General features: G+C 47.7%; 8 protein-coding genes across 8 annotated transcripts; 3 read left to right on the top strand and 5 right to left on the bottom strand.

The window, feature by feature from the left end:
• Nucleotides 1–352: 352 nt before the first annotated feature.
• On the bottom strand, nt 353–1,599 carry N7517_004781 (tyrosinase family protein; the record flags this gene model as incomplete). The annotated part of the gene is made up of 4 exons (XM_056722511.1): nt 353–1,055; nt 1,105–1,227; nt 1,287–1,412; nt 1,463–1,599. 4 exons carry the CDS (start codon nt 1,597–1,599, stop codon nt 353–355), a joined length of 1,089 nt encoding a protein of 362 aa, XP_056578761.1.
• A 2,208-nt stretch (nt 1,600–3,807) lies between these two features.
• N7517_004780 (sterol desaturase family protein) lies at nt 3,808–4,593 on the top strand (the record flags this gene model as incomplete). The annotated part of the gene is made up of 1 exon (XM_056722510.1): nt 3,808–4,593. The coding sequence occupies one exon, from the start codon at nt 3,808–3,810 to the stop codon at nt 4,591–4,593; it is 786 nt and encodes a 261-aa protein (XP_056578760.1).
• Nucleotides 4,594–5,972: 1,379 nt separating this feature from the next.
• gel1 (1,3-beta-glucanosyltransferase gel1) lies at nt 5,973–7,352 on the top strand (the record flags this gene model as incomplete). Its single annotated transcript, XM_056722509.1, has 1 exon — nt 5,973–7,352. The coding sequence occupies one exon, from the start codon at nt 5,973–5,975 to the stop codon at nt 7,350–7,352; it is 1,380 nt and encodes a 459-aa protein (XP_056578759.1).
• Nucleotides 7,353–8,304: 952 nt separating this feature from the next.
• Nucleotides 8,305–9,543, bottom strand: N7517_004778 (uncharacterized protein; the record flags this gene model as incomplete). Its single annotated transcript, XM_056722508.1, has 1 exon — nt 8,305–9,543. One exon carries the CDS (start codon nt 9,541–9,543, stop codon nt 8,305–8,307), a length of 1,239 nt encoding a protein of 412 aa, XP_056578758.1.
• A 969-nt stretch (nt 9,544–10,512) lies between these two features.
• N7517_004777 (uncharacterized protein) lies at nt 10,513–11,884 on the bottom strand (the record flags this gene model as incomplete). The annotated part of the gene is made up of 3 exons (XM_056722507.1): nt 10,513–11,140; nt 11,200–11,527; nt 11,608–11,884. 3 exons carry the CDS (start codon nt 11,882–11,884, stop codon nt 10,513–10,515), a joined length of 1,233 nt encoding a protein of 410 aa, XP_056578757.1.
• Nucleotides 11,885–12,045: 161 nt separating this feature from the next.
• N7517_004776 (Peptidoglycan-binding Lysin subgroup) lies at nt 12,046–13,647 on the bottom strand (the record flags this gene model as incomplete). The annotated part of the gene is made up of 2 exons (XM_056722506.1): nt 12,046–13,101; nt 13,159–13,647. The coding sequence occupies 2 exons, from the start codon at nt 13,645–13,647 to the stop codon at nt 12,046–12,048; spliced, it is 1,545 nt and encodes a 514-aa protein (XP_056578756.1).
• A 3,339-nt stretch (nt 13,648–16,986) lies between these two features.
• N7517_004775 (zinc-binding alcohol dehydrogenase family protein) lies at nt 16,987–18,255 on the top strand (the record flags this gene model as incomplete). The annotated part of the gene is made up of 1 exon (XM_056722505.1): nt 16,987–18,255. The coding sequence occupies one exon, from the start codon at nt 16,987–16,989 to the stop codon at nt 18,253–18,255; it is 1,269 nt and encodes a 422-aa protein (XP_056578755.1).
• Nucleotides 18,256–18,871: 616 nt separating this feature from the next.
• On the bottom strand, nt 18,872–20,873 carry N7517_004774 (Zn(II)2Cys6 transcription factor; the record flags this gene model as incomplete). The annotated part of the gene is made up of 6 exons (XM_056722504.1): nt 18,872–19,171; nt 19,236–19,703; nt 19,762–20,276; nt 20,329–20,583; nt 20,634–20,790; nt 20,844–20,873. The coding sequence occupies 6 exons, from the start codon at nt 20,871–20,873 to the stop codon at nt 18,872–18,874; spliced, it is 1,725 nt and encodes a 574-aa protein (XP_056578754.1).
• Nucleotides 20,874–24,467: the final 3,594 nt, after the last annotated feature.

Raw genomic sequence — 24,467 nt, 5'->3', positions numbered from 1 at the left:
ATGTCTCGGATCGGCCCAAAGAAAACGCTTGATGGATACCGAGACGAACTGCTATATTTATGTCAGCCTCCATATGGAGTACCTACGTACCTACGTTATCAATTGGAGGAAACTGTGACACGAATAACACGAATAACACGAAAAAAAGTACGGTGCTCCACCATTATTGGCCTGGTCTCAGCGCTAACAATAGTAAACAAAGTCGTGTTGTCATGCACTATTATGCACTATTTCCTTTTTACTCCATCAGGAAATTTCAAAAGGGGCATTTCAAGCTCCCCTGGACCTTCCATGGTTCTCATTAAACTTGAATCTCCCGGTGTGACTTAGGAGTTTATCCAACCTCGGCACATCAACTATACGAATAACAATAGTATCTAGTCGGATCCATAACCTCACCGACCGACCGAGACCGATCGAGCACACCAAACTCCATCATCATATCTAACGTAACAATCCTCGCATCGGGTGGATTAGTAATCCTATTCGTCCCATTAAGCGCAAACCGATTATTCTCATCCTTCGCTTGCCAAATACTCCACAACCGATCGATCATACCGTGGTGGAGCATAAAAGCCGGGTCCTGCGGCGACGCGAACAAATCTTGGAGGGTGGCTCCGAGGCTGAAATGTCCGCCGCCATGAACGCCCAGAACCCCGTCCGGTCGTGCGGGCCAGTAATCCATGACGACTTGGAAATCGGAAATATTGGTCGCGGCCAGGAGTCTGTCGACGATGGTCACGTTATCGTAGTTGCTACTGACGAAATTGTTCAGACTGCGATTAAAGCAGCGCGGGTTGTAGTCGAAGCCTGGGGCGGGGAGTTTGGTGAATGAGGCGATATTGCGATCAAATGGGCCCATATGGACTTTCATGTCTTTGAATGGTCCACATCGGACACAGCCACCACCTGATCCGCGTGGGAGAGTTACGGCGCCGCCTGAGATGCTTTCTTCTTCCGGGTTGTATTCGCCGTCGCCGGAGAGGGAGCTGTCGCTGCAGTCGAACAGTGGGCTGGCTTTTAGATTCTCGGACCATAATGGCCAGTTCCAGTATCTGGTTTGTGTTATTATGGTTTCGGGGGGTTGTGGTTGATGGTACTTACGGGAGATGGCCAGTGTAACCACACTCGTCGCGCAGGGCTGTCTCCCAGAGCCAGATGAAGTGACGGTGCCACGGGAGGAATAGACCACTAAGATGGACATTGAGTGTGTAGTTGATATGGGTACTGTATGGTATGTGAGTACTCAATCCCTAGCATCCATAATGAGGCTGTAGGGAACCTACGCCACAAAATCGTCAAAGCGGTTCTGCACTCCCGGGTACTTGTCTCTTGGAAGATGCTGAGGCTGCCGTTGCATACACAATACCGCATCGATATAATCGATCCGCTCCCCTTTCTTCAACTCTCCCCTATACAATGTCAGTTCTCAATTGGCCCCAGAAAACCAAGAAACACACACCATTCCTTCCGCACAGCAGTATTGCGCTTTCCACACTGCTTGGCAAAGGAGAAGTCGATATCAACTGAAGAGAAGTCGGCTGCCGAAACCAAAATCCCCAGGGTAATGACCAAGAAAGACTGATAAAAACCAACCATCCTGTCAATCCCAAAAAAATGCCCTACGGCTAATCAAATTCTTGCAGAATCTTTCTACCTGGTCCATGACCACGATTTATAAGTAGCCCCCGACCTCCCATCGAGCTAATAAACCCTGATAGTATCCCTTGTATGATATATGTAAGTCGACGGAGTATTTTAGTTTAGTCTATATTTTAGCGAACTCGGAAAGTCGGAATAAAACTTGGCTATGCAGGTTCCTGCCTGTCAGTGTGTGAGCTGTCACTTTACAGGGGTAAAAGTGCCTCATCGTACGGATTGATCGGTGGCGTGTACTTTTTTCCCTCGATGATACAGAGTGACAGGCCATTATGAGAGCTTGGTGAGCTGGTTTTACAAGCCAATTATCTTCCATATATTTGTTAGGAGATTGTTCGTCGTCCAGGTCTGTGTAGTATTTAGGCGAATTATGTCCGAATTTGACATGTATACTTACTTCCCTGTTTGAGCGAGTGGGGTAGAGAGGGTTTTCTAGTCAATCTTGAAATTATAGCTGCATTTGTTGGGATGGCATGGGTAACCGGCTGCAAGGCCATGGCCAATGGGATGACCTTGATTATGGTAACAGATACCCGACCAACGAGGTACCTCGTATCCAAGTAGGTAATCGGATAAGTCGTATACGGCCTTGGATTGTTGGCTCTTTAGGCGACCAGCTATTTTTCCATCTCTTGGGCTGAGCGTTTAAATTCAACTTCAACTAACCTGGACCGTTGTAGCAGGAACTACACCGTACCGCGTTAGACCGGTTCTCTCCACAATTATAGCAAGTCCACATAGGGTGAAACATGCATTGCTATACTATCGAACGAGCTAAGCTTGCTAAGTCTATCACGCTGCAGATATCACACGCTATGCTCACATGGTTGAATGTCCTCAATATCAGGCGTTCTATATCTTTGACAATGACAATTCTCGTATTGACATGCTCTATGTTGTATATAGATATAGACCACAGAATGCAAAGCCATTCATATCACAGCACAGATAGTTGATTATCATTGCATTATTCCTATCCGGATTGGTTAGATATACCCGTAGCTTCACTCATAGAAGCATGTGATAGCACTAAGAGGATGAATCCACATCAAAACCTGGAACTACCCTAGCAAGCCAACACCAAATCCCGAAATGAAAATCAATCGTATTTTCTCTCATAAATCCCAATCTATCCCCAGGACCCTTGCCCTCTATATCTCGCAAGATCCGTAGTCCGTACGCATGAACACATCCTGTCCCGCTACCATCGATAGACTGGATGAAAGTAACAAGCGTGAAAAAGTACCGATATGGCCCATGGAAAAGGAACATCTTAGGCTGGATATAAACAGTCTCCTTGACGGTTCTTTCCATATCGAAAACCACCCTCTAGAGCACCCAGTTCCGCGGCAATGTCAAGACCTGTCTCAGTCAAGCCCGTCGCTGTCGAGGGAATTTCATATTAGACCCCACGAATAATTTTCATAGGCAGAGGTGTATCTGGATTGGCCCTGACGAAATGATACTGCCTTGTCTCAGGCAATGTAGGCGGCCAACTTGGCGTTGGGAATCGGTCTACACCTTCTGCTGGGTGCTCTACCACCGGACGTCTAGCCGCGAGCCGTACAGGCCCCTCCTTGATACTCGATTCGCTGTGGCTGTGGCTGTGGCTTTGGTGAGGAGCTTAGAATCGTGGTCTTTGACGTTGGCGAAGAGCCCTCAGGCTATGTTCTAGGTAGTTAAGCATCTTTATGGATTAGTCGGATATCGAGGTGGTCCTCTGAGGCTCTCGGGAACAAGCGATGCGTACTCTGATATTTTATATCAAAGACTGAGCATAAAACGCGATGCCAACCTTAGAGGGTTCCAGTTCTCCTGTTTCGGGGTGTATGTTCACGCATTGTTGTACCGGGTCACGCTCGGGCCGCTCACAGCTTCGCTCCTTCCTCTTTCAAATCGTCTATGTTTTCATTTCGCTTAGCGGACAAACTTCTTCATGTGCCTTTGATCTAGTTCAATAGGCGATCATAAGTTACAGATACCCGGGCTTTAAGCTTTCTCACATGGCGAGCAAAACGATCGCCCGCTGCGGGGGAAAGGGTCTGGGGAACTAACCGAGGCAGGGGTATATACGGAGGTAAAGAATTCACATTTAACATCAACCCCAGATCCTGCCAGTTCTTGGACAAACACTTTACATGCGCAACCATGGAGATCCCGAAAAGCATCCTGGATCAGGTCCTACCCCAAGCCACAGCGTACTGGGCTCACATCGTGGCCACTTACTCGCCCCAGAAAATCGAGTTTGTGGGCACACTTCTCGCCCAATTCCTCACCTTCTGGCTACCATCAATATGCTATATGCTCCTCGACGTGCTAGCGCCATCTTTCTCCCAGCGCCACAAAATCCAACCAGCACCCAAACAGCCGAACCGTCGCGAGATTGTGCGCTGCTTTCTAGTCGTGCTACAGAACCAGATCCTATCGTCTGTCCTGCATCTGACATTGCTGTTCGCAGCCAGCCATGCTGGCATTAAATCTACCTATCGCATCGAGACCTCCCTACCAGCGCCGGTCGAGATCCTCCGCGACGTCTTCTTCAGCTTGTTGATTCGCGAAGCTCTATTCTACTACAGCCACCGACTCCTGCATATACCCGCCCTCTACATCCCCATCCATAAGAAACATCACCGATTCACTGCTCCGATCGCGCTGGCTGCTCAATTCGCCCATCCGATTGAGCATATCTTCGCTAATACGTTGCCTATCTCTCTGCCGCCGCAGTTGTTGGGGAGTCATGTTGTGACTTTTTGGGTGTTCTTGGCTTATGAGCTGATGAATACGGCGACGGTTCATAGTGGGTATGATTTCTTTTGTCACAAGGCTAAGATGCATGATCTTCATCATGAGAAGTTCAATTTGAATTATGGGTCGTTGGGGTTGTTGGATTGGGTGCATGGGACTGATAAATTGAAGAAGCGTCGCACTGCTTAAACATTTGGGTATGTAGGTACGGAATACGGAACACGGAGTACTCCGTACATAGCTCCAATTGTGTAAATAAATCTAGACACGTGATGTTCCGTTTTCCGGTCACGACTTGGCGGTTCTTGGCGGGAATAACACGGTGAGCTTGGAGGCTTGAGCATTTGAGTAACCCTCCAAGGTTGTGAGTAAACTTGTCTCACCATCTCTGCGTGGCAATGACATTGAGGAGTGTAGAATATTTTGGGCGTCAAGGTGGACTAAACCTTGGGCTGAGAGAATAGGCGACCGCTATATTTTCACTTCCGATGTTGGTTGTCTTGGCCGAATATTTATAGTCGGAAGGTTTTTCAGGGGCATTTGGGGATTGTCCATATCGAGTCTGGGGTATATCAACTTTGTGGGTGGACGTTATAGCCGACAAGATGGAATTAGTGAGACATTCTGAACTTTAGAATATGGGCCAATATCTAAGTCTAGAGAATCATTTGAAGTTATGTTAATAGGATTATGTTAGGATTATACAATATCAGAATGTACTTTTACATTCGAAACGTAAAGAAATAATAGATCATTTTGATGCACAGTCATTATGCAAGTGTCTCAGGTCTATGTATAGACCGTTTGGAAATGAGTGTCCATGGCGCTCAGGTGGGTATCGTGGCGCCGAGACAAGTGTTTTAGCGAATAAAAAAAGTAAAATATTGACTTGATTCTTTGATTGGGAATCTAGAATTTGAGAGCATTTGACCTTTGACCCCTATAGTTTGACCCCTTAGACCCTTGTAATGTCTGCACTGTTAGCGTCCCAAGACCCCTGAAGTGCGATCGACTTGCCCAGATGGAGGTGCGTCATCGCCAAGCTAGGGCTCTCCACTCGCGGTTTTATGGAGGCAGCAAGAATAAATCAAGTTGGATATGTAAATAGTTATGCAGTGGAATTAGAAGATAAATACATTTGATATGATACACAGATATAATTGGAATGCATTTGTATATACCTATATCATCAGATGTTAGGATAGGACCTGACGATCCAAGAGAAAAAATAAATAAATAATCCAAAGTAACCTATTAACAACCCTTATTCAGGGTCGTCTCCACATAAAAAGTCCACTGTAATCTGACCCTTGCTGATCAGGACAAAGCAAAGAGCCACTGTACATAGGACCCTTGGCAGTAACACAGCCCATTTGCCGCTCGGGGGGAGGTCTTGGCCTCATAACTCCTTTCATCCCTTGCCTTTTTCTTCTCTTCCTTTTCATTCTTTCTGACCTCACTTTCGTTTCTCAGTCTGTCATTCACTCTTTTAATCCTCGGAGCGCTTCTATTTTTCCCACTCTCGTTTATATCAAGTTTCGCTCTTTTTCCCCACTTATTCTCACATTATGAAGGCCACAGTTGCCTCCATGGCCACGGCCATCACCTTGGGCGCCTCAACCGTCCTCGGTGCCGCAACCATCAAGGCCCGTGGCAGTGATATCACCCCCATCACTGTCAAGGGTAACGCCTTCTTCAAGGGCGAGGATCGTTTCTACATGCGCGGTGTCGACTACCAGCCCGGTGGTTCTTCCGACCTCGGCGATCCCATCGCTGATGCCGATGGTTGCAAGCGTGACATCAAGAACTTCAAGGAATTGGGCCTGAACACCATCCGTGTCTACTCCGTCGATAACTCCAAGGACCACGACGAGTGCATGGAGGCCCTCGCCGAGGCCGGCATCTACCTCGTTCTCGATGTCAACACCCCCAAGTACTCCATCAACCGTGACAAGCCCAAGAAGTCCTACAACGACGTCTACCTCCAGTACATCTTCGCCACCATGGAGAAGTTCGCCAAGTACGATAATACCCTGGCCTTCTTCTCCGGTAACGAGGTCGTCGATGACGGCCCATCCTCTGCGGCCGCTCCTTACGTCAAGGCCGTCACCCGTGACATGCGCACTTACCTCCGCTCTCGCAAGCTCCGCCACGTCCCCGTCGGATACTCCGCCGCTGATGTCAACACCAACCGTCTCGAGATGGCCGAGTACATGAACTGCGGTACCGACGACGAGCGCTCCGACTTCTTCGCCTTCAACGACTACTCCTGGTGCGATCCCTCCTCCTTCACCACCTCCGGCTGGGACCAGAAGGTGAAGAACTTCACCGGCTACGGACTCCCCCTCTTCCTCTCCGAGTACGGCTGCAACACCAACACCCGCGAGTTCAACGAGGTTAAGGCCCTCTACTCCGACAAGATGACCCCCGTCTACTCCGGCGGTCTGGTCTACGAGTACACCGAGGGCGGCAACAAGTACGGCCTGGTCAAGATCGATGGTGACGAGGTCATCACCAACAAGGATTACAAGGCTCTCAAGGCTTCCTTCTCGGCGACCGACAACCCCAAGGGTAACGGCGGCTACAACGCCACCGGTGGTGCCTCCGGCTGCCCCGTCAAGCAGAAGCCCAACTGGAACGTCGACGCCGATGCTCTCCTCCCCGCCATGCCCGCCCCCGCCAAGAAGTACCTGACGGAGGGTGCCGGCAAGGGTGTGGGATTCTCCGGTAAGGGCAGCCAAGACGCCGGCACCGAGTCCTCTGGCGATGCCACCCAGGGCTCCGGTGAGGTCTCCGCTGCCACCAGCGGAGGCTCTGCTGCTTCCAGCACCAGCTCCGAGGGTGCTGCTCCTGGCCTCAAGCCTTCCCAGTTCGGTTTCGCTGCCGCTTCCGTCGGTATGGTGACTGTTCTGTCGACTTTGTTCGGTGCCGCTTTCATTCTCCTGTAATGCTCCTACCTTTTTATGAAGGGGGCTTGATCATATCTTTTTTCAATTCTCCTTGGCATGTATCTTTTTTTTATCTGGCCTTTATTTTTTTCACCCTGTGATGATCATTGGGCTTTGCAAATGGGGGGATGGCGAGATGCTTTCTAGTTGGTGTATAGCAGTATTTGGTATCTGTGCCTAGTGTTGAATGAAACGGAGCTGACCTGCTCATATTCTTATATACTGGTAACCCAAATTTTACATTATTGTCATAGAAACCCCATTGCTTCTCGGAGTCAGTGTCCTCTATAGCATTTGTAGCTCTGGCATTGTCACACAAAGCAGAAAATAGTACTACTCACTTGGGGGCAGTGTAATAAACTGACGACCAAAAACATCAACGTCGGCATGTTATGTACTACATTTCTATCTAACATTTGAAGCCAGTGCCATATGTTCAAGAAGTGTTATAAACCAAACTTGTAAATCATGGTTCTCAAAGGGAAGCTGGTTTATATATCCCAATGACTCGCATTAGCGAAATTATGTATATCTTCAGCCTATGGATATATATATATATATATATATAGTTTCTTCGCAGCCTTGATAGTCTTGATGCTACGAGTGGCTCTGTGCATTTATAGCTTATATAGACATGCTCTAGTTATTGAAGATTTTGCGTAAAAGTGTTTATTGATAGATACTCCAGCCTTTTTATATATATAAAAAAAACTATATTTCTGGCCAAAACATCAACTATATCAACTTGTTAGACAAAGCCAACTTCTGTCCCAGGCAACGATCGGTTCAATAAACATGCAAATCGAGGACTTATAATTTAGACAAGCAATCTGTAGGGAGTTTATCCCCATAGCCCATGTACTTGAAATCTGTTGGAAACCCGCAAAAAGGAATCACGCCGATGCAGCAGCTGGATCAATAGGTGTTGAACAGCCTTATTAGCCTTTGCTCCTCACTTAGCTGCTCCTCCCTTCCCTTTTCCTTTTCCTTTGGTAGTTGTTGAATCAAATAAGCCTGGCTTCTTTCTCGCCTTGTCTTTCTGTACAATACGCTCAATATCGAACCGCATATGTAGATCATCTCTCCAAAACCAAGTATGGATTCTAGAGATCTGATGCGTACCTCGTGGCCAAGCCGCTAGAACAAGACGCCCCGTTGCTCTTCCTAGTTGTGATCCCAGGATTGCCCGGAATCCAGCAGCACCAAACTGCCAAGTTTCGACAGGTGCAGGAGAAACTTTACTATTGGGACTAGGAAGATTGTTTCTTGGGTAGAGCTCCTTTCTCACCAGTGGAAGGGTCTCTTCATTCTCAACTGTTGTGTAGTAAATATATCGGAGAGTGTCGATTTCGGCCGCATGTTTATATAAAGCTATAGCAATGTCAGCCCACTGGGTTCCCGTATTCCTTCTATGAATATCGCTAGCAACGATAGCACCTGTCACGATGTAATGCTGGTAATGCGACACCTTGTTTAGCCCACTGCGCTGTAAAACTGAATATATCCAGGTCTTCTTTGTCGGATCCCTTGGAAGATTTGTCGATTGAAGATTCTCTCTGAGTTCCTTCGGTGGCGCAACCAACTCAGATTGCCATACATCAAATTCTGCCTTATTGGCGCCAATGTCGCAGGTTAAATCGGCCATGGTTACCGTAGACTGGACCACTGGACATGGAGGCGTATTCATGGTCGGGTTGGCCATCCAGCGTTCAAACTCAGCCCCCTTCGTTTGATATTCCGAGATCATTTTCTTCGTGGGTGTTTTGCCTGATACCTGAACTCGGTCTGGATTCATACTCGCACTAATCCTACTGGCGATCACCCGAGCACTTCTGGGAGTGGTAGGTAACGTGGGGAGGCTTGTCTCGGGATCTTCCTCGGTTTCTGGCCTGGGATCCCCTGGTGCTGGATTCTGATTTGCTGCCCTGGACGATAATGTACGTATAGCTCTCCCGAGTCCCGGTGGCCCAGTGGCAGGACGTTTGGCGGCCGGAGCCTCTGGGTTGTCGCCAACGCTGTCGTCTTTACGCTTTTTGTCCTTTTTCTTGAAAAGGTCGCGTAGAGGTGTGTCGGTATCGTCTCCACCGTCAGTGTTACCACGACGGAATAAATTGGCGATTCGAGTCTTGATGGGAGAAGAGGTAGGCTCGGCAGGTTTAGTAGATTCGGTAGATTTGGTAGGTTCGGACATGGTGTTGAAAATATCAAATGAAAATATACGTGGATTTGCAAGTCCTGGAGTGTTTCTGATCTTGGTATTTGGGAATTGATATGCTTGGCTGGCTTAGCTAGATGCTGGACCAAGCGGATATTATATAGTTCTGGACAAAAGGCTGCCCAAAGAGACGTCGGTGCATGATCAAGTCAGTGCTTGCATCCGATCTATATTAAGATGAAACAGACCAAACAATTAGTATGTATAGAAACTTGAAGAACAAGGAAATTAGGGGGTTGACCAAGTGACTTACCAATAGAACAAAGAGAATCGAGGCAAAGCATGTGGATCAAATGGAGATCCTCGACGCTAAGCGCACGATGAATGAGTATTACATTATGCGAACAAAGCAGTGTGTGGTGTTTGGCTAAATTTAACTTGAAATCGAGAGCCGACTGCGACAATGATCCCAAGATGAAAAAGGCCGGACCCCAATGTCAAGGCAGTAACAATGTTGAGAATGACTTCAATCTTCCAGAGTTCACATCGATATCGCTACTGCTCTCGCCGACGGCATGAGAATGAAATCCTATTAGAAACCCTTTCTTGCTTGCGTATGATTCGAGAGCCAGCAACAGACATGTAGACCGACAACCAACCTATGTGGATGTAGGACTTCCCGATGTCAATCGTGTCACCTGGGCAGTAAACCCTACTTTACATAAGACAAAAGGCCCCTGAATTTCAAGATCTCATATATCCATATGTAAGTAATATCCATAAGTAGAAGTAGCTAAATCGAGTTCACGAGGGATATGTTATGGGCAAAAGAAAATCCCAAAGGATTGGCTGACATCTCGTTAGCCCTGGAGGACTTCACGTAGATGACTTAATTAGGCACCTATACCTGTCCCCAGGGCTATAAACGAGGTCCAGTCTCGGATAAAACCCATTCTCCGGGCCACACAGTCGAGACAAGCAAAAGAAACCCAGAATAGACCCAAATTAACAGTTAGCACCCCATCCAGCGGAAAGCCTCCAATCCTGCCCAACCTCTCCAATCCCTCTCACCAGACCTACAATATTATCAACAAATCCAGCTTCACCACTATTAACCCGCTGTCGGCGGTCTAGCTCAGTATCCGAACTAGCAGCACGAAGACCAAGCAGCTGCTGTGTACTATAGCCCTGCAAGCGATCCGCGTCCATCCTCGTCAAAAGATTACCTTCGCCATGCCGCCGCGTCCACGCCGCCTGCTTAACAGCCGGAGCCCAGTACTCTGCCAGAGAAGACTCATCACGACCAAACGCGTAGCACTTAGCCAGGGGAGAGTCCGACTCCGGTATAAGCGACGCGTTCCAGCGCGTATGGACGACCTCGTATCTCTTCTCCATGAAGAAGATAACCGGCCACGTGATAATCCAGAGCTGGAGGATGACGACCACCCACCAAACGAAGCGGTTCGTGCGGAGCCGGTTGATCCAGTGCGGTGAGTAGATTGTGACAGAGCGATGGGCGGTAGAGAGGCTGAAGTTTATGGAGCCGCGGTAGTTAAGTTCGCGGATGTGGGAGGTGAGGACGTTACGCATAGCGTTGGAGTCGAAGCCGGAGATTTCGCGATGCACAGTGAATCTTTATGGATGAATCGAGATTAGCAGTGTATTTTGTGCGCGAGAAGGGGCAGAGCATACGATTTCACAGAAGCGGGGTCGTGGCAGAACCGCTCGCACCACATCTTGAGGGCTTTCACCTCTGCAGGGCTGTTATCAGCGTTATCCCGGGCTAGGAGGGCATCGCTGTCTTCCCCGAGACTGATAGCAGCACGCGACTTGGGCGGCTTGTACGTGCGCGAGCGGAGGATTCCTCCCCGATACGCCGGTTTGAGGTCGTCATCTGTGAGAATTTCGATTTCTCTCCAGTTCACGTCCATGTATCCACCTTCCCAGCCGGTCAGCATTGTCTCGGCCAGATCCAGTCTGAACTGGAAGTCTGTGACGGTGTTGCTGCTGTTGTTGTTTCCTTTTTTTTGTCATTGCTGGATTCGGTGTGGGTGCCGTGGATGTAGAGTAGCGGTCGTGGCGGTAGCTTTATTTGTCGACGGATGACATTGTAGAGCTCGTCGCTATCGCTCGAGAGCGATGGTTCGAGGGTGAGAGAGACCTTGTCGTGGGGTTTGACATTGCCGCCAGAGAGAACATAGGCTGAGTCGATTAGACGCAAGGGTCGGATGCTTGTGGGAGGTTGGACAGGTTGGACAGGTTGGACAGGCTGAAAAGGGGCGAGAATGGGTTCGGGCTCATCGGTGTATGGAGGTGGAGCGTCCTCAAGAGAATGGAGTGAGTGCGACGATGACGCAGCATCGGCTTGGCGACCCATGACTTCAATATGGGAGAAAGTAAAGATATTTGAAAGATGTTCAAAAGGAAAAGAGAAACATAGGAGAGATGGAAGGTTTGAGGCTCTAAGACTTCGTATTGCCGCGCGGCAGCCTAAATTCATTACATTCTATCCTACCTATCCAACATCCAACACACTTTCTATCCAACATAACATTTGAATGATCCAAATGTCTCAGGATCCATTTGTTGGCGATCTTGACATTGACCTGGTCCCCGCCAGCCATAGGTTTGGGAAATGTCGTTCCAAAGATCGCATTCTGTATTAGGAGAGACGGTACAGAGACCATTCGACATCCTCCACGATTTGGGTTTATTCAGATTAGTGCCGTGACAATCTTTCCACTGCCAATTACCTTTTTCTGGCATAATCCAATAACGACACGATACGGATTCGTCATCAACATTGGTGCTGAGCTCACTCTTATAGCCGAACTTCATGCAGTCACTGTCCTCCAACTTCGCGTTGTGACCTTGAAGGACAACGTAGCTGCCTTTGCAACCGGGCTCATCCCACATCCTCAGCTCCCATCCGCTGGGTACGGTGGCAATACCTTTGACGGTTTTTGTTATTCTGACTTGGGTTTTGGTGGTTTCCTTGCTTGTCGTAACAGACGTGACCTTGGTAGTACTAATACTTGTAGTAGAAGTGGCCTTGGTGGTTGTAGTAGAAGTGGCCTCGGTGGTTGCAGTAGACATGGCATTGGCGGCTGTAGCATTTTTACCTACGGTCAGGAGATGAGCGACCACCTTCATTGCTTCTTTGGCAGGCACGGTTGTGGTCGGGTGGAGATATGTCAAGGGTACATCTATCAAGGGTATATCTGTCGTGAAGAAATGTGGATCCTTGTTTTCGGTCGATGTCGATAGAGATTTAGCTACCAAGGATACAATGGTTCCCCCGGATGTAGCTTTGCTTGTTGTAGATGAAGCTGCCGTTGATGTAGCTTTAGTTGCAGATGTTGTTTTCGCGGATGTAGCTTCACTTGCAAATACAATTTTAGCTTTAGATGCATCTTTCTTCGCAGCCTCAGACGCCTGTTTCTCTGCGGCATCAGATGCGTCTTTGGTTGAAGACTCAGATGAAACTTTGTTTGCAGGGCCTGTAGCATCCTTGTTCAGTGCACCAGCCGGTATAGCGAGTGCACCTGAGCCACAGAAGTCTGCACCAGTACCGCACTGACCCTTTTTAGAACACTATAGATATGGTCAGTCTAGGCAGCGAAACCGAATTCAAATCTTGATCAACCGTACACATTGGCCGGCAGGGCATGGATTCAAAGTAGGAATCATGAACGACATCTTCGGACGTCCTGTTCCAGGCACTTGGGGACCACAGATTGCATCACCGATCGCAACTGGCATTGGGGGTTCGCCTTTGTCGAGACAAATTTGGCCCCCATCCCGTAGATCCTTGCAGCCGTACCATGCGGTAGTATTGGCATTCCAAGTCTCGATATTAGCCTCGGTGATCTTGTATGCCTCGGAAATCTTCGCGCAGGTTTCCCCACTGCGGACAGTATGAGTGTAACACCACGCAGTTCCTGCTTTCGGTGGATAAGCAGGATCCCCCAACTCACAGCAGACAGGTTTTTCCTTGGCCAGAGAGGAGCAAGCAATCTTCGGGTTGAGGGAAGCGAACGAAGCTGCCGAGATACCACACTTGACAGCTAGGCTGTCACATGTATCCTGGGTGCCAACAATAATAGAGGGGCAGGTGTATCCTGTTGCGACTGGTTTCATCTATGCTGAGTGAGTATTTAGGGTAGAAGTGACGTTGGGAAGGTAGGTACTAACACTATCTGTAGTTGTAGCTGCAGATGTAGACACGGCAACTGTTCCATGAATCAAACCGAGACCGCATAGAGCGACGAAGATGCCCTTTTGGAAAGACCCCATCTTGTGTAGATTTACTTGAGAGGACGAAGCTCTTTGAAGAACAACGCGCGGCTTTATATTTATCGCCAAAGAACACCACCGCGGATATCACGCCTCAGAACAATATCGAGGAGGCTATATGCATTGATGCAGTCAGTGAATCATATGAAACGCAAGTATGCTCTTTACAGTAAAGTGCAGGGTCTGAGAGTCTCTGAAGAGCCACTTAAAACCATTCTTACTCGAGGACATCATATTGAATTGTAATAAAGAACAAGTCAAACTGCCTCCTCCGCCACCATCAACAAAGAAAGTCGGTGCATCTGAGGAACCCCTGGTGCAAATGTGACGCCGAATGGTCTTTGTTCGGGTATCACTCTTTCCTCTTCGGAGTTGGGATGGCAGGTTCTCTTTGAAGAAGCGATATAACGCACAATCTTGCCAAGGGTCTAGCCTACCAGGGTAGTAGATACCTGCATACAAACAACCAATTTGTGGGGTTACATGACAGCAGATCAAAGGGAAATCCTAAGAAGAGCGAAGCCAGGTACTGCAACTATTTAAATTCTCTCTAAATCGACCTCAAATTATCGTTGGCGTAGGCAGACACCATCAAAAAGCAGATCTCATTTCTGGGACCAGTCTAACGCTATGTATGTATTGAGTGACTTTGAACATCAGAGAAGATTCGTTGTCATATGGTTTAATGCGTCCGACCGAGTCAAAGAACAAATATACTGGGGTCAGAATAACGAGATTGGCTAAGATCCTGTCGCCTTTGTGTCAAGATTCAAGGGTTGGCAGGGACATGGTTTCATAGGTAGCTTATGGGACTTGAGCTACTAATAGGTAACCTTGAAAACCTAGGAATACACAAAGTAGTGATCAGAGGGCATGATGAATATGTTCTTTAGCACTGTGTCTAATTGAAATTGTATCGATTTTACAGAGTGCTCTGCACCATGACCTACGTTACATGGCGATATTGATACAAATATATGCAAGTGCTTTTTCTGATTTGGTGCAGATATATAATGACACAGTCTACTTACTATGCCTGCTCAGCAGAACGGGACCTGAAACACGAACCAGATTACCGAGAAGAAACAATAATGCCGAGAGGGACAGCAGCGATATCATCAAGAGAAAGCACGAGAGGCCATTCAATGCTACGAGGACATAGGGAAACAATCCCTCCAAAACAAGCATTTTCAAGTGCAAGCCAACCAGTTCACACTGGACATCATCAAGCAATGAGATGAGGTTTTGGACCTCCAATCCACTGTAACCACCCGCGTTGCGTGAGAGTCAACAACATCTAAACCATTACCAGATATCTCGAGGGATGTATGGGGCTCTTTTATAATTCCCGGTGACATGAAAGAAAGAGAGAAACCAAGGCAAGAAAATTGATTATATGTAGTGCCGTTTCCAATACAGAGAGGAGGTCTTCCAAAGAGGAGGCGCTTAAGAAATTCAGGCTGAAGGTATTTTCGCTTAAGGAAATCGATAATGCAGCGCTCAAGTAGTCCATGAAGAATGATGCGAAATCCATGTTTTTTTTCGACTGGCAAATTCGGGCTTGTATGCTTTCCATATTGCTGTAGGCAGGTACGCGCTGGGCAATACTTCCTAAAATGGTTTAGACTCCGCCGGAGCGGATCCATCCACCGAAGTCTCCACTCCGAGGAGGCTAAACCTAATTCGGTCACTGTATCAGACTTCGAGGTTGGTTTCCATCGTGTCTTCGATGAAAGTATGATAACTCCGCGAAAGGATTGAACTGAACATTCAAATATTCAGGTATAAAATGGTGGTACTAAGTCTGGTGGAGGAAGACCCCCGAGAAAGTCGCGCGCTGCACGAAGGTGCAGAAGTACTTCAAGATTTGGCCTCGCAAGCCCACAATCCAACTATCAGGACAGCAAACTGCCCTCGAGTACTTTCGCATTTCAGATCTAGGTGAGTCTCTTAGGTCGAGGGAGGTTTTATTTTGAGTACATTGCGGCCTAGAATCCTGTGTATATGCACTCAAAGACTGCTTGAACCACTCAAGGTCCCCGGTGGGTTATGGGATAGAGACTCTCTGTTACCAATGTCATTTAGGCGGTGATAAAACCATCTGAATTAAGACTTTCTTCATTGTACCCTTGTGGACTTCTATTTCATTCAAAGCTCGCAAGCGGTGTTGCCTCACTTCCCTCCGCTTTCAAAATTTGTCAGGTTATTGATTGGACCATCCCATGATTGTTTGCTTGTACATCGGGGTATAAGTACCGGGTGTGCCGCAGTTGTCATGGCTTGTTACTCAGCAGCAGGCCTCACCTGGGGAGCCACTATGCGCGCAAGTGCACCTGCCTCCATCATCGGTTGCAATTCAGCTTTCGGGACATGTCAAGCGGCCTGTGCCACCGTTATACTCGTACCGATACTCTGAGGTTTGAGGCTATTACCTAGAGCCCCTACTACACTGAGACGTGATGGATATGGTTTAGGCACGCAAATTTGGCCAAAGGAGGTAGGGTAATTGAATCTCTCGAGCTTTTGCAATTTCCGACTATTAATGAATTACCAGAAGCATAGGCTAGTGCTTAGATGGTTCATGGAAGATATTATCCCGATAATGTATTGGCCGATCGAATTCGATGCAGCAACACTTATCTTTCAGTCGAAGGGAATGTGTAGACAATAGGACAAAATATGTGATGTCTGTTCAAAAAATGTTCTTTCTATATGGCTCTGTTTCCAGTCATAGTAATCTGTACTGGGTGATGTGGTCTTTATATAACAACTACAAAGAAAATGAGAGAAACCGAGTGGGCATGAATCAGGCCAGATAGATTGCCGTTGTCCTAGCGAATGCCTTCCTAGAACATTTCATAGGCGTGTACGGTAATTGACAATGACTCATTCGACGCATGATCTCAGTACGCTATATACTTCTAGCTCCAGAAGATGTATACTCATACACCTGTGAATTGTGGATTGTCTCATACAATGTCTAGGGTCACTCTTTCCATTTTCTCTTGCCTCTTTCCTCCTCCATCTAACATCGCGTCCGACGCGTTCGACTTATATCTTTGTTTCGCTGCTTTTTGACACGCGTCCATGTTTATTTTATTCACGCGTCTATATTCTAGCATTTACTACCTAGCTTTGGTATTTTTGATTCTCCATCTTCCGTCCCCTCCCTTCATCGCCAAGATGTCTTCTAACCATGCTGACCAGATCGCCTGTGATGAGGATTCTGATAAGATCTCCTGTGACCAGATTGCCTCTGACCAGCTCACCTCTGACCAGAATCAGAATATCTCTAACCAGCCTCGCAGTGTCCCGGGTGGTACTATCCAGGCTCCTTCTAACCAAGCTGCGTGGCTTACTGCCAAATCAGCTCACCCACTCATGGTCGGTGTCGCACCATACACACCTCCAGGCCCCCATCAAATCATCATCAAGAATGCTGCTGTGGCTGTCAATCCCGTTGAATGGACCAAGCAGTTGATGGGTGACAAGATGTTCTCCTGGATCAACTACCCGGTTGTGCTCGGAAATGACTGTGCCGGTGAGGTCGTTCAGCTTGGTGACAAGGTCTCTAACGTTAAGGTTGGTGATCGGGTTCTCGCTCACGCCCTCTCCATGGACCCAGCCGTCAACAGGTCGTCTGAGGGTGCTTTCCAACACTACACTGTGATCCGTGATCACATGGTCACGGAGATCCCGGACTGGCTCTCCTACGAAGAAGCTTGCGTCGTTCCCCTCGGTCTATCAACTGCCGCAACCGCCTTGTTCCAATCGGAGTTTCTCTTTCTTAATCGCCCTGGCAACTTGCTGCGTGCAGCCCCGAATTCGCTCCCCGAAGCAGTCCTGGTGTGGGGTGGATCAACCAGCGTCGGCTGCAACGCCATCCAGCTTGCCGCATTGGCTGGATATGAGGTTATCACCACTTGCTCTCCCAAAAATTTTGAATATGTCACTACTCTGGGCGCTTCCGCCGTCTTTGATTACCGCAATGAGCTAACCATTCCGCAAATAATCCATCTTTTGAAGGATAAGATGGTTGTCGGCGCCATCGCTATCGGAAACGACTCGACTGAAGCTTGCATCAAAATTCTCGCAAAGACCAACGGCTCGAAGTTTGTTGCCCAAGCCGGCTTCCCGTTCCCGGAAAAAGTCCCAACCACAACCTTCCAACTCTTCCGTACTATGGCAGCCTCAAAGTGGTCCGACATCAAAATTTTCATCAAGTCGAAGCGCCGCGGCGTGAAAACCAAGTCAATTTTCGGTAGCTCTGCGGCCCATACCGAGGTTGGCGCTATGATTTACCGTGAGTTCCTCCCTGAGGCCCTTGCAGGTGGGACTTTTGTTGCTGCTCCTAAGCCGCGTATTGTGGGGAAGGGTCTGGAACAAATCCAAAGTGCTATGGACTGTCACATGAGGGGCGTGTCTGCTCAGAAGGTGGTTGTTTCCCTTTGAATTTGTCTTGAGGTGTGCAGGAGGATGACATGGTGAATTCTGTGGAAGGATGGGGAGTAAGGATATCGCCGAGGCGAGTGACCGCCTCCATCGGGCACGGGGTTTCTTCCGTAGCCATTGTATTTGTAGTTTCCTAGGAATATCACCCTTGCCAAGTTTCTTTTCCATCGGATAGAGTTGACCTTTCATCGAGAAGAGAGAGAACCTTCTGTAGCTCCCAAGGAGAGTCTCCGACCTCTGGACGTCTCTTAGATAGATCTACAGGAGGTATCCAGCAGGATTTTTGGAATATCTGACTGAGCACTGCTGTGTAGGTACCGTTACTCAAGAAAGACCAATTAAACCCCGAGTTGAATCTAGCCATTGAGGTGAATCCTTAGATATACGCAAACCGAGTAACATGGTATTCATCACGAAGTGAATTGAAAATCAAGCTCATAATGATAGTTAAGTGAATAAATTCTCAATATCCCGCGGCCTACGGGGGAAAAGTAATGAATGACATTTGATTCGAAGACGCCGACCACTCGAACACTACATCTGAGCGCCAATCCAAGACCTAGGAGAATAATTCGAAAGGGGTAACTCAGGGCCTGCCTGTTATCCATATAGCGAGCTAAAAAAGATTCATGATATCCAAAAAGAAAGGTGGCTCCTGCTGATCTGTGACTTCAGACATAGTACATCCATGGACAGTCGACAGGTTGCACAATTTCTGAAACGAGTCCGAATCGAGCAGCTCCAAGTAGCTCATAGCTAAATTATTCCCACCCTGCAAAACCCGCAAGGCCTTTTTCAAATCCTCCAACTTCTGCTGTTTTTCCTCCGACGCGGGGATACACGTACTCAGTTGATCAGCATGTGCCTTGAGAAACTTTGCCGAGAGATAGAGTAGCATGGGAGAAAACGCATGCGCCTGTACAACCTCGTGAGACACAGCACCTTCGGTAAATTCACGGGGCAGAAGGGGAAAGTCTCACCTTGAAAAAGCTGGATCGGGTGAGCGGCTTCGCCAAACCTACTATTTCGTACGCGGAGTAGAGTGGAACAAGGATAATCTCATCTTCAATTTCCACTTGCAGGGTCTCCATTATGTTGTAGAACCATATCACAGCAGCATTGGCGAGCATGTTTGTGAAGAGACGCATAGGGTCGTGGAGTTCGGGCGCGGACGGGGGTAGCGAGATCAGCATCAGCCGCTGTTGTACCATTTGGTACAGGCTAGTATGGCGCTTCCAGGTATCTCCGTCGCTCGGAGATGTTTTGTCACCGTGTGCAGCGCGCTGGAATGCAACGCTGTGCCAGCATAGCGTGACCAGGACGATTGTCTCCGCGAAAGGCGGCAGCATTTTCTGTCCGGAGGTCTCGATCTCGTCATATAAGGAGTCCATAAAGACTGGTCTGCTGTGCTGGAAATCCGATTCGGAGACGGGAAGATATATGCAGAGCTGGAGTAGATGTTAGTGTCACTCGAGGAATTCTATAGAAGGGCTAGTAATTGCTCACTGCTTCCTCGTGTAGACTTAGAGGCCAATCGTCAGAGATATTGAGGAAGCGGTCGAGACAATAGGCCAGCCAGTATGTCCGTCGATTTTCCTCGGCCTCGGCCCATGCTTCGGGGTGTGCCATGTTTACGGTAACGTCATTAAGCCGATCAATCTCGTGGAGTTTGGCCAGTTGGATAATTCGAAAGGCGCGTCCTGCGGTAAACCAAGCTCGACGGTAGCTCATGTAGCGGAACTCATAATGAGTTAGAAGAAGCCATGCTTGGGCTGTCTGGAGACAGGCCGCATTACTAGATTCAATATCGTGATCTAGAGCCTCAATCCCGGACCGCGCACGGGTATAGAGGGACTCTCGCATGTGTTGTAAATGGGCAGATGAAGCTGCTGCTAGTGCCCACATTGCAAGTTGCAAGCAGATGTGAGAAGGTGGTTTGTTGAATATCTGTGACCAGGAGAAGTACCGGCCTTGGTGGAGCATCGGCGCGACAGGGTGTACTCTGTCAAAATATAGCTGATCTCTTCACTTTTTGTTAGATATATTTGGAGTTGGAGTGTGGGCTTTGCGTACAGATCTGCCTCGAGTATATCTGACTTCTCTTGATCAGGGGGGTCATTGGTGTAATAGTAACAGGTGAGTTTATTGTTGATGTTTCAATGGAATATGTGATATCACGGCATTCGACGTTTGTAGAATTGGGGATATAATCTTGAGGTGGGCTAAGAATTTGAACTGTCTCCTTGGAGTGATATTTCTCACTGCCGTCCAATACTTCCTTGAGACCGAGGCTGCCCTGGTCACGATTTATAATACTTTCCAGTGTAGCTTGGAACTAAATTAGTAGGGAATGTGTATAGGTCATATTTCCAACGAACCAATGCGATTACGCAAAGCCTTGAGATGTCCCTTCTTGGGACCCCGTGGCGAGCGAACCTGATTCACAAGGCACGCTGTACCAGAGTCCTCGCACTGGTCACATTGAGGCCGTCGCCTATCGCATCGAAGTTTCTTTTTGCGGCATTCCTCGCAAGCCTAAGATATCAGCGCCAAGAGTCGCCTTATGAGCTAGGTGGCAATTGTCTCACCAGTCCAGGCTGCTGTCGTGAGCCAGACATATTGAGAATTTTAATAGAGTGCTGATATTTTGATGCTACCACGCCTCCAGGAAGAACAAGAGTATCTGATCAATGAGACAGGTATTTGTAGTGGGTATTTATAGCTATTGACTCAGACTACCGAGTGCACTCGTGCCTGAGTCGCTCAAGCGTCGGTAATTATAGATTGACTACTTTTTTGCCAGACACCCTCCCTTGTAGAAAGTTTCCTTCATGATCTTCCGCATTTGGCAACTTGTACTTGTCGAAAGTCCACTCTTCTTCCCCGATAAAGCCCAAAAAGACTGTCCTACGCATGGTGTGATCAGCGCTGCATTCTAAATGACCCCATACTCATGACTTCCTCACGCCTTTCAGGTAACCAAGATGGTGCTTTATGGAGGCTAAACGGCTAATGATCTTGATAGCTTTGAATAAACTTCCGTCCCTGCGCTGGCTGCGGCGTTAGTCTTTTCGTCGCGCCACTTGGGTAGTATACATAAGCTGGATGGTGGTAGAATGTACCAGCGGGTTAGCCATGTTTGTCGATTGTTGATCGGAGGTTGGATAATCTGGCATTCTGATGTTCGGTCTGTTAGCCGAATTGGTTAGTTGCTCATCAAGGTTGAGGTTCGGATTTTCAAACTGTTCATAGTGTGGCAGGTTGTTATATGGGTACGCTACACCGACTGGCTATTATTGTTCTCAACCGCGACATATGCAGCACGTGGACGGTGATTTGGAATTGGTATTTGAAATCACACCTGCTATAACAAGCAGGGCCGGAGGTAAAAGCTGGTTCTCGCCCTAGTGGAGCCAGAAGAGTGTAGCACAAAGCATTTATGATCCGTGCATTGAGAAGCCAAAATGTACGGGGCATTAATTGTGTCATTGGCTGGTTTCAGAACCTCTTCAATCTCCGATACAGAACTTGTATTATATGTGCTGTGCTTGGTAGGCTTGGTGTTTATATATCCCATGGTTGACATAAGATTTTGGAGGAACCATCGCATCTTTACTTAAATGCAGGCTTTGGGAATGCAATCATTGACATTTAGTCAGATATAACTGATCGACAGAATGAAGATCTAGATCCATGGCTGAGCGTATCAAAAAAAATAGGTTGGGTTACAGAGAGATCAGGTAGAGCCGAACATCCGGAAGTCTCTCCCACTGATCTGCGCCTCTATGGCGTGATAGCTTGAACCAAATCAAAGAGGTTTCTTGTGGTAAGTTGAATGGCACTTAGTACATGCCCCTTGTGGCCATGGAAAGACAACAATTTGCTATTGTTGCAACCACAAACAATAACACACTGTGACTTGAGGAAAAAACAGTGGATGTGACTTGTCCTGGTCGACTGACCATTGACCGAGAGATAGATGTACATACTCCCTTTGCCCAACAGTATAAATAAAACCCTCTATTATTGGTTAATATTCCCCTGTGAGAGCCACGCGAGACAGTCGCATACTGGGGAGCTACACTAACCAAACACGGTAGATACACACCTAGTGCAGCATAAATATATCATCATCTCGTTCTAACAGTCAGCAGCTTGTTAAACTACCTTTTGGTTAGGGGTCGAATTGACATAAAAAAGAATCACACGCTAAGAGCTGTGGACTGCATCTACACACATCCGCTTGCCGGACCTGCATCATCGTGCTGCCGCCGTTATGACAAGGCGGGGCTTATCCGGGGCGCAGCAGCTATTCACGGCAACTACTCACGGTTTTAAATATTGCGGAAACTCCAATCTTGTTAGGCTCACTATCTCCCCCCGAGTCGGTAATGGCTGTGCATATTTGGAATTGGTAAAAGGCTATAGTCCTTTAACGCCATGTGACCTTTGGCACGAGGCTCTGCTTCCCTTTGTGCATCTGGATAGTAATCCGATGCTTAATCATTGGTCATTATCAGAATCTCGACTAGCCAGATTCGGTTCCTGTAGGATCTCTGTCGATATGGAGTGTCGCAATAGCGGGGGGATACGGCCACCCCTATTGCTGTTGTCAAGTTCGGACTAACGGCATATTCCAGGCGGTCCAAGTATTGCACTAAATGTCACAAATACTAGACGCAAAATGCCCCATAGCATGTGTGCATCGAAACAACCACAAAAGAACACAGTCATCCCACGCTTGATCAAGACGGGAACAGACTGAATTTATACAGATTTTCATGTTTTTTTTTTTCGCTCCTTTCTCAGGAATGATATTCCGAGTCCAAGCTTGCCCGTCCTAGGGGCCACCCACAACAAACTGGATAAAGTTCTGGGATAACCTCCGATGATCAACGGTTCATACCTGTTAGCGCCGGGCCGAGCCGGACTGTGGGTAAGTCCGCCCGGAGTTACCAAACTGGAACGGGTTTGGTGTGGAATTTTTCTTCCATCTAGATAAACTCTCTACAACTGACGTACATCATACAAGGAAAGAACAGGCGTATGAATTCATCACTTCAAAACTCCACAACATGCCGCCGAATAACCAAGTACCCTAGCTGGTCGCGCTAGGCACCAAGTCATTAGGTGTGAAGCCAGCAGAGGACAGTTTCAAACTATACACGATAGCACGTGAAAATATGACATCACCTATTCCCGACTCGATGTCCACGGGTCCTTTGGGAACGCCTTTGTCATCCCGATGACTGGCTATGCCGTATCTCAACTGTGCTATTCGAGAATCGGTTCAACTGTATGCTGCTGTTCTGTCAGAATTACCGCGAGCTGCTCCTCCCGGAGGAGCCACACTCCTGGGGTATTTCATAGTAGAGGGAACTATAATGTCAACGTAGTGTTATAGTTAGTCTCAATCGCGCTCAAGAATACTTCCCTGGTCTACTTAAGCCAGCTTTCACCTAAGACTGTCCATGTTCGAGTGCGCATATCCGACTCCCACTGCCTAAGTCCAATATAGATCGATGGGAAACGCCAACAAAGAAGATGGACGAGGCTTATATGGGGTTCTGAGCTGGTATAAGATGTAAGATATCATACTCACATCGCAACAGGCGCTATTGAATTTCGTTATTTCTACCAAATCTTTTCAACAACCAGCTTGCGTTGGCACCAATCTAGTCACCACAGAACTGTGTCTTGAGACAAAGCATTTCTTCCGGTTCCCCAATATAATTTCCTTCTGAGAGCACCGGTAAGGGGTATTTATCCGGAAAACCACAAGTTCACCAAAACGACCATGTCAACTGGTCGACTATGAGATCCATGGATCCCTCTTACTCCACTTGCGGGTTAACCCGATCGGACCCGATATTGGAGCAGAGGTTCTATCAACCTTGGAAATTGTATGCTTGATATGAAACGTGTGATCTGGCGAAACAAATGGCATCACCCGGTGTGTTGCTTGGCACGGTTACCTATTTTATTTTCCTTTGGACATCTCGAACGATTTTGGTTCTTAACATGGCGTCATGGTTCTGGCAGTATCGGATATATTGGATTCTTTCATATGATATGACTTGAATAGTAGAGTGATTGGTAGTTCGTTTGCATGTTTTCCTTTTGCGGGTCTAAACATCGTCTCCCGGGGTAACTTTAAAAGCGGTGTTGATTGAAACTAGCCTATTAAAGGTCCGCATCTATTTTTACCCACA

Source organism: Penicillium concentricum, assembly GCF_028827145.1.
Source record: "Penicillium concentricum strain IBT 3081 chromosome Unknown utg000002l_segment0_segment0, whole genome shotgun sequence".
In the NCBI taxonomy this organism is placed as follows: Eukaryota; Fungi; Ascomycota; class Eurotiomycetes; order Eurotiales; family Aspergillaceae; genus Penicillium; species Penicillium concentricum.
Note: the sequence above shows the minus strand (reverse complement) of the source record. Positions and strands in the feature narration are given on the sequence as shown.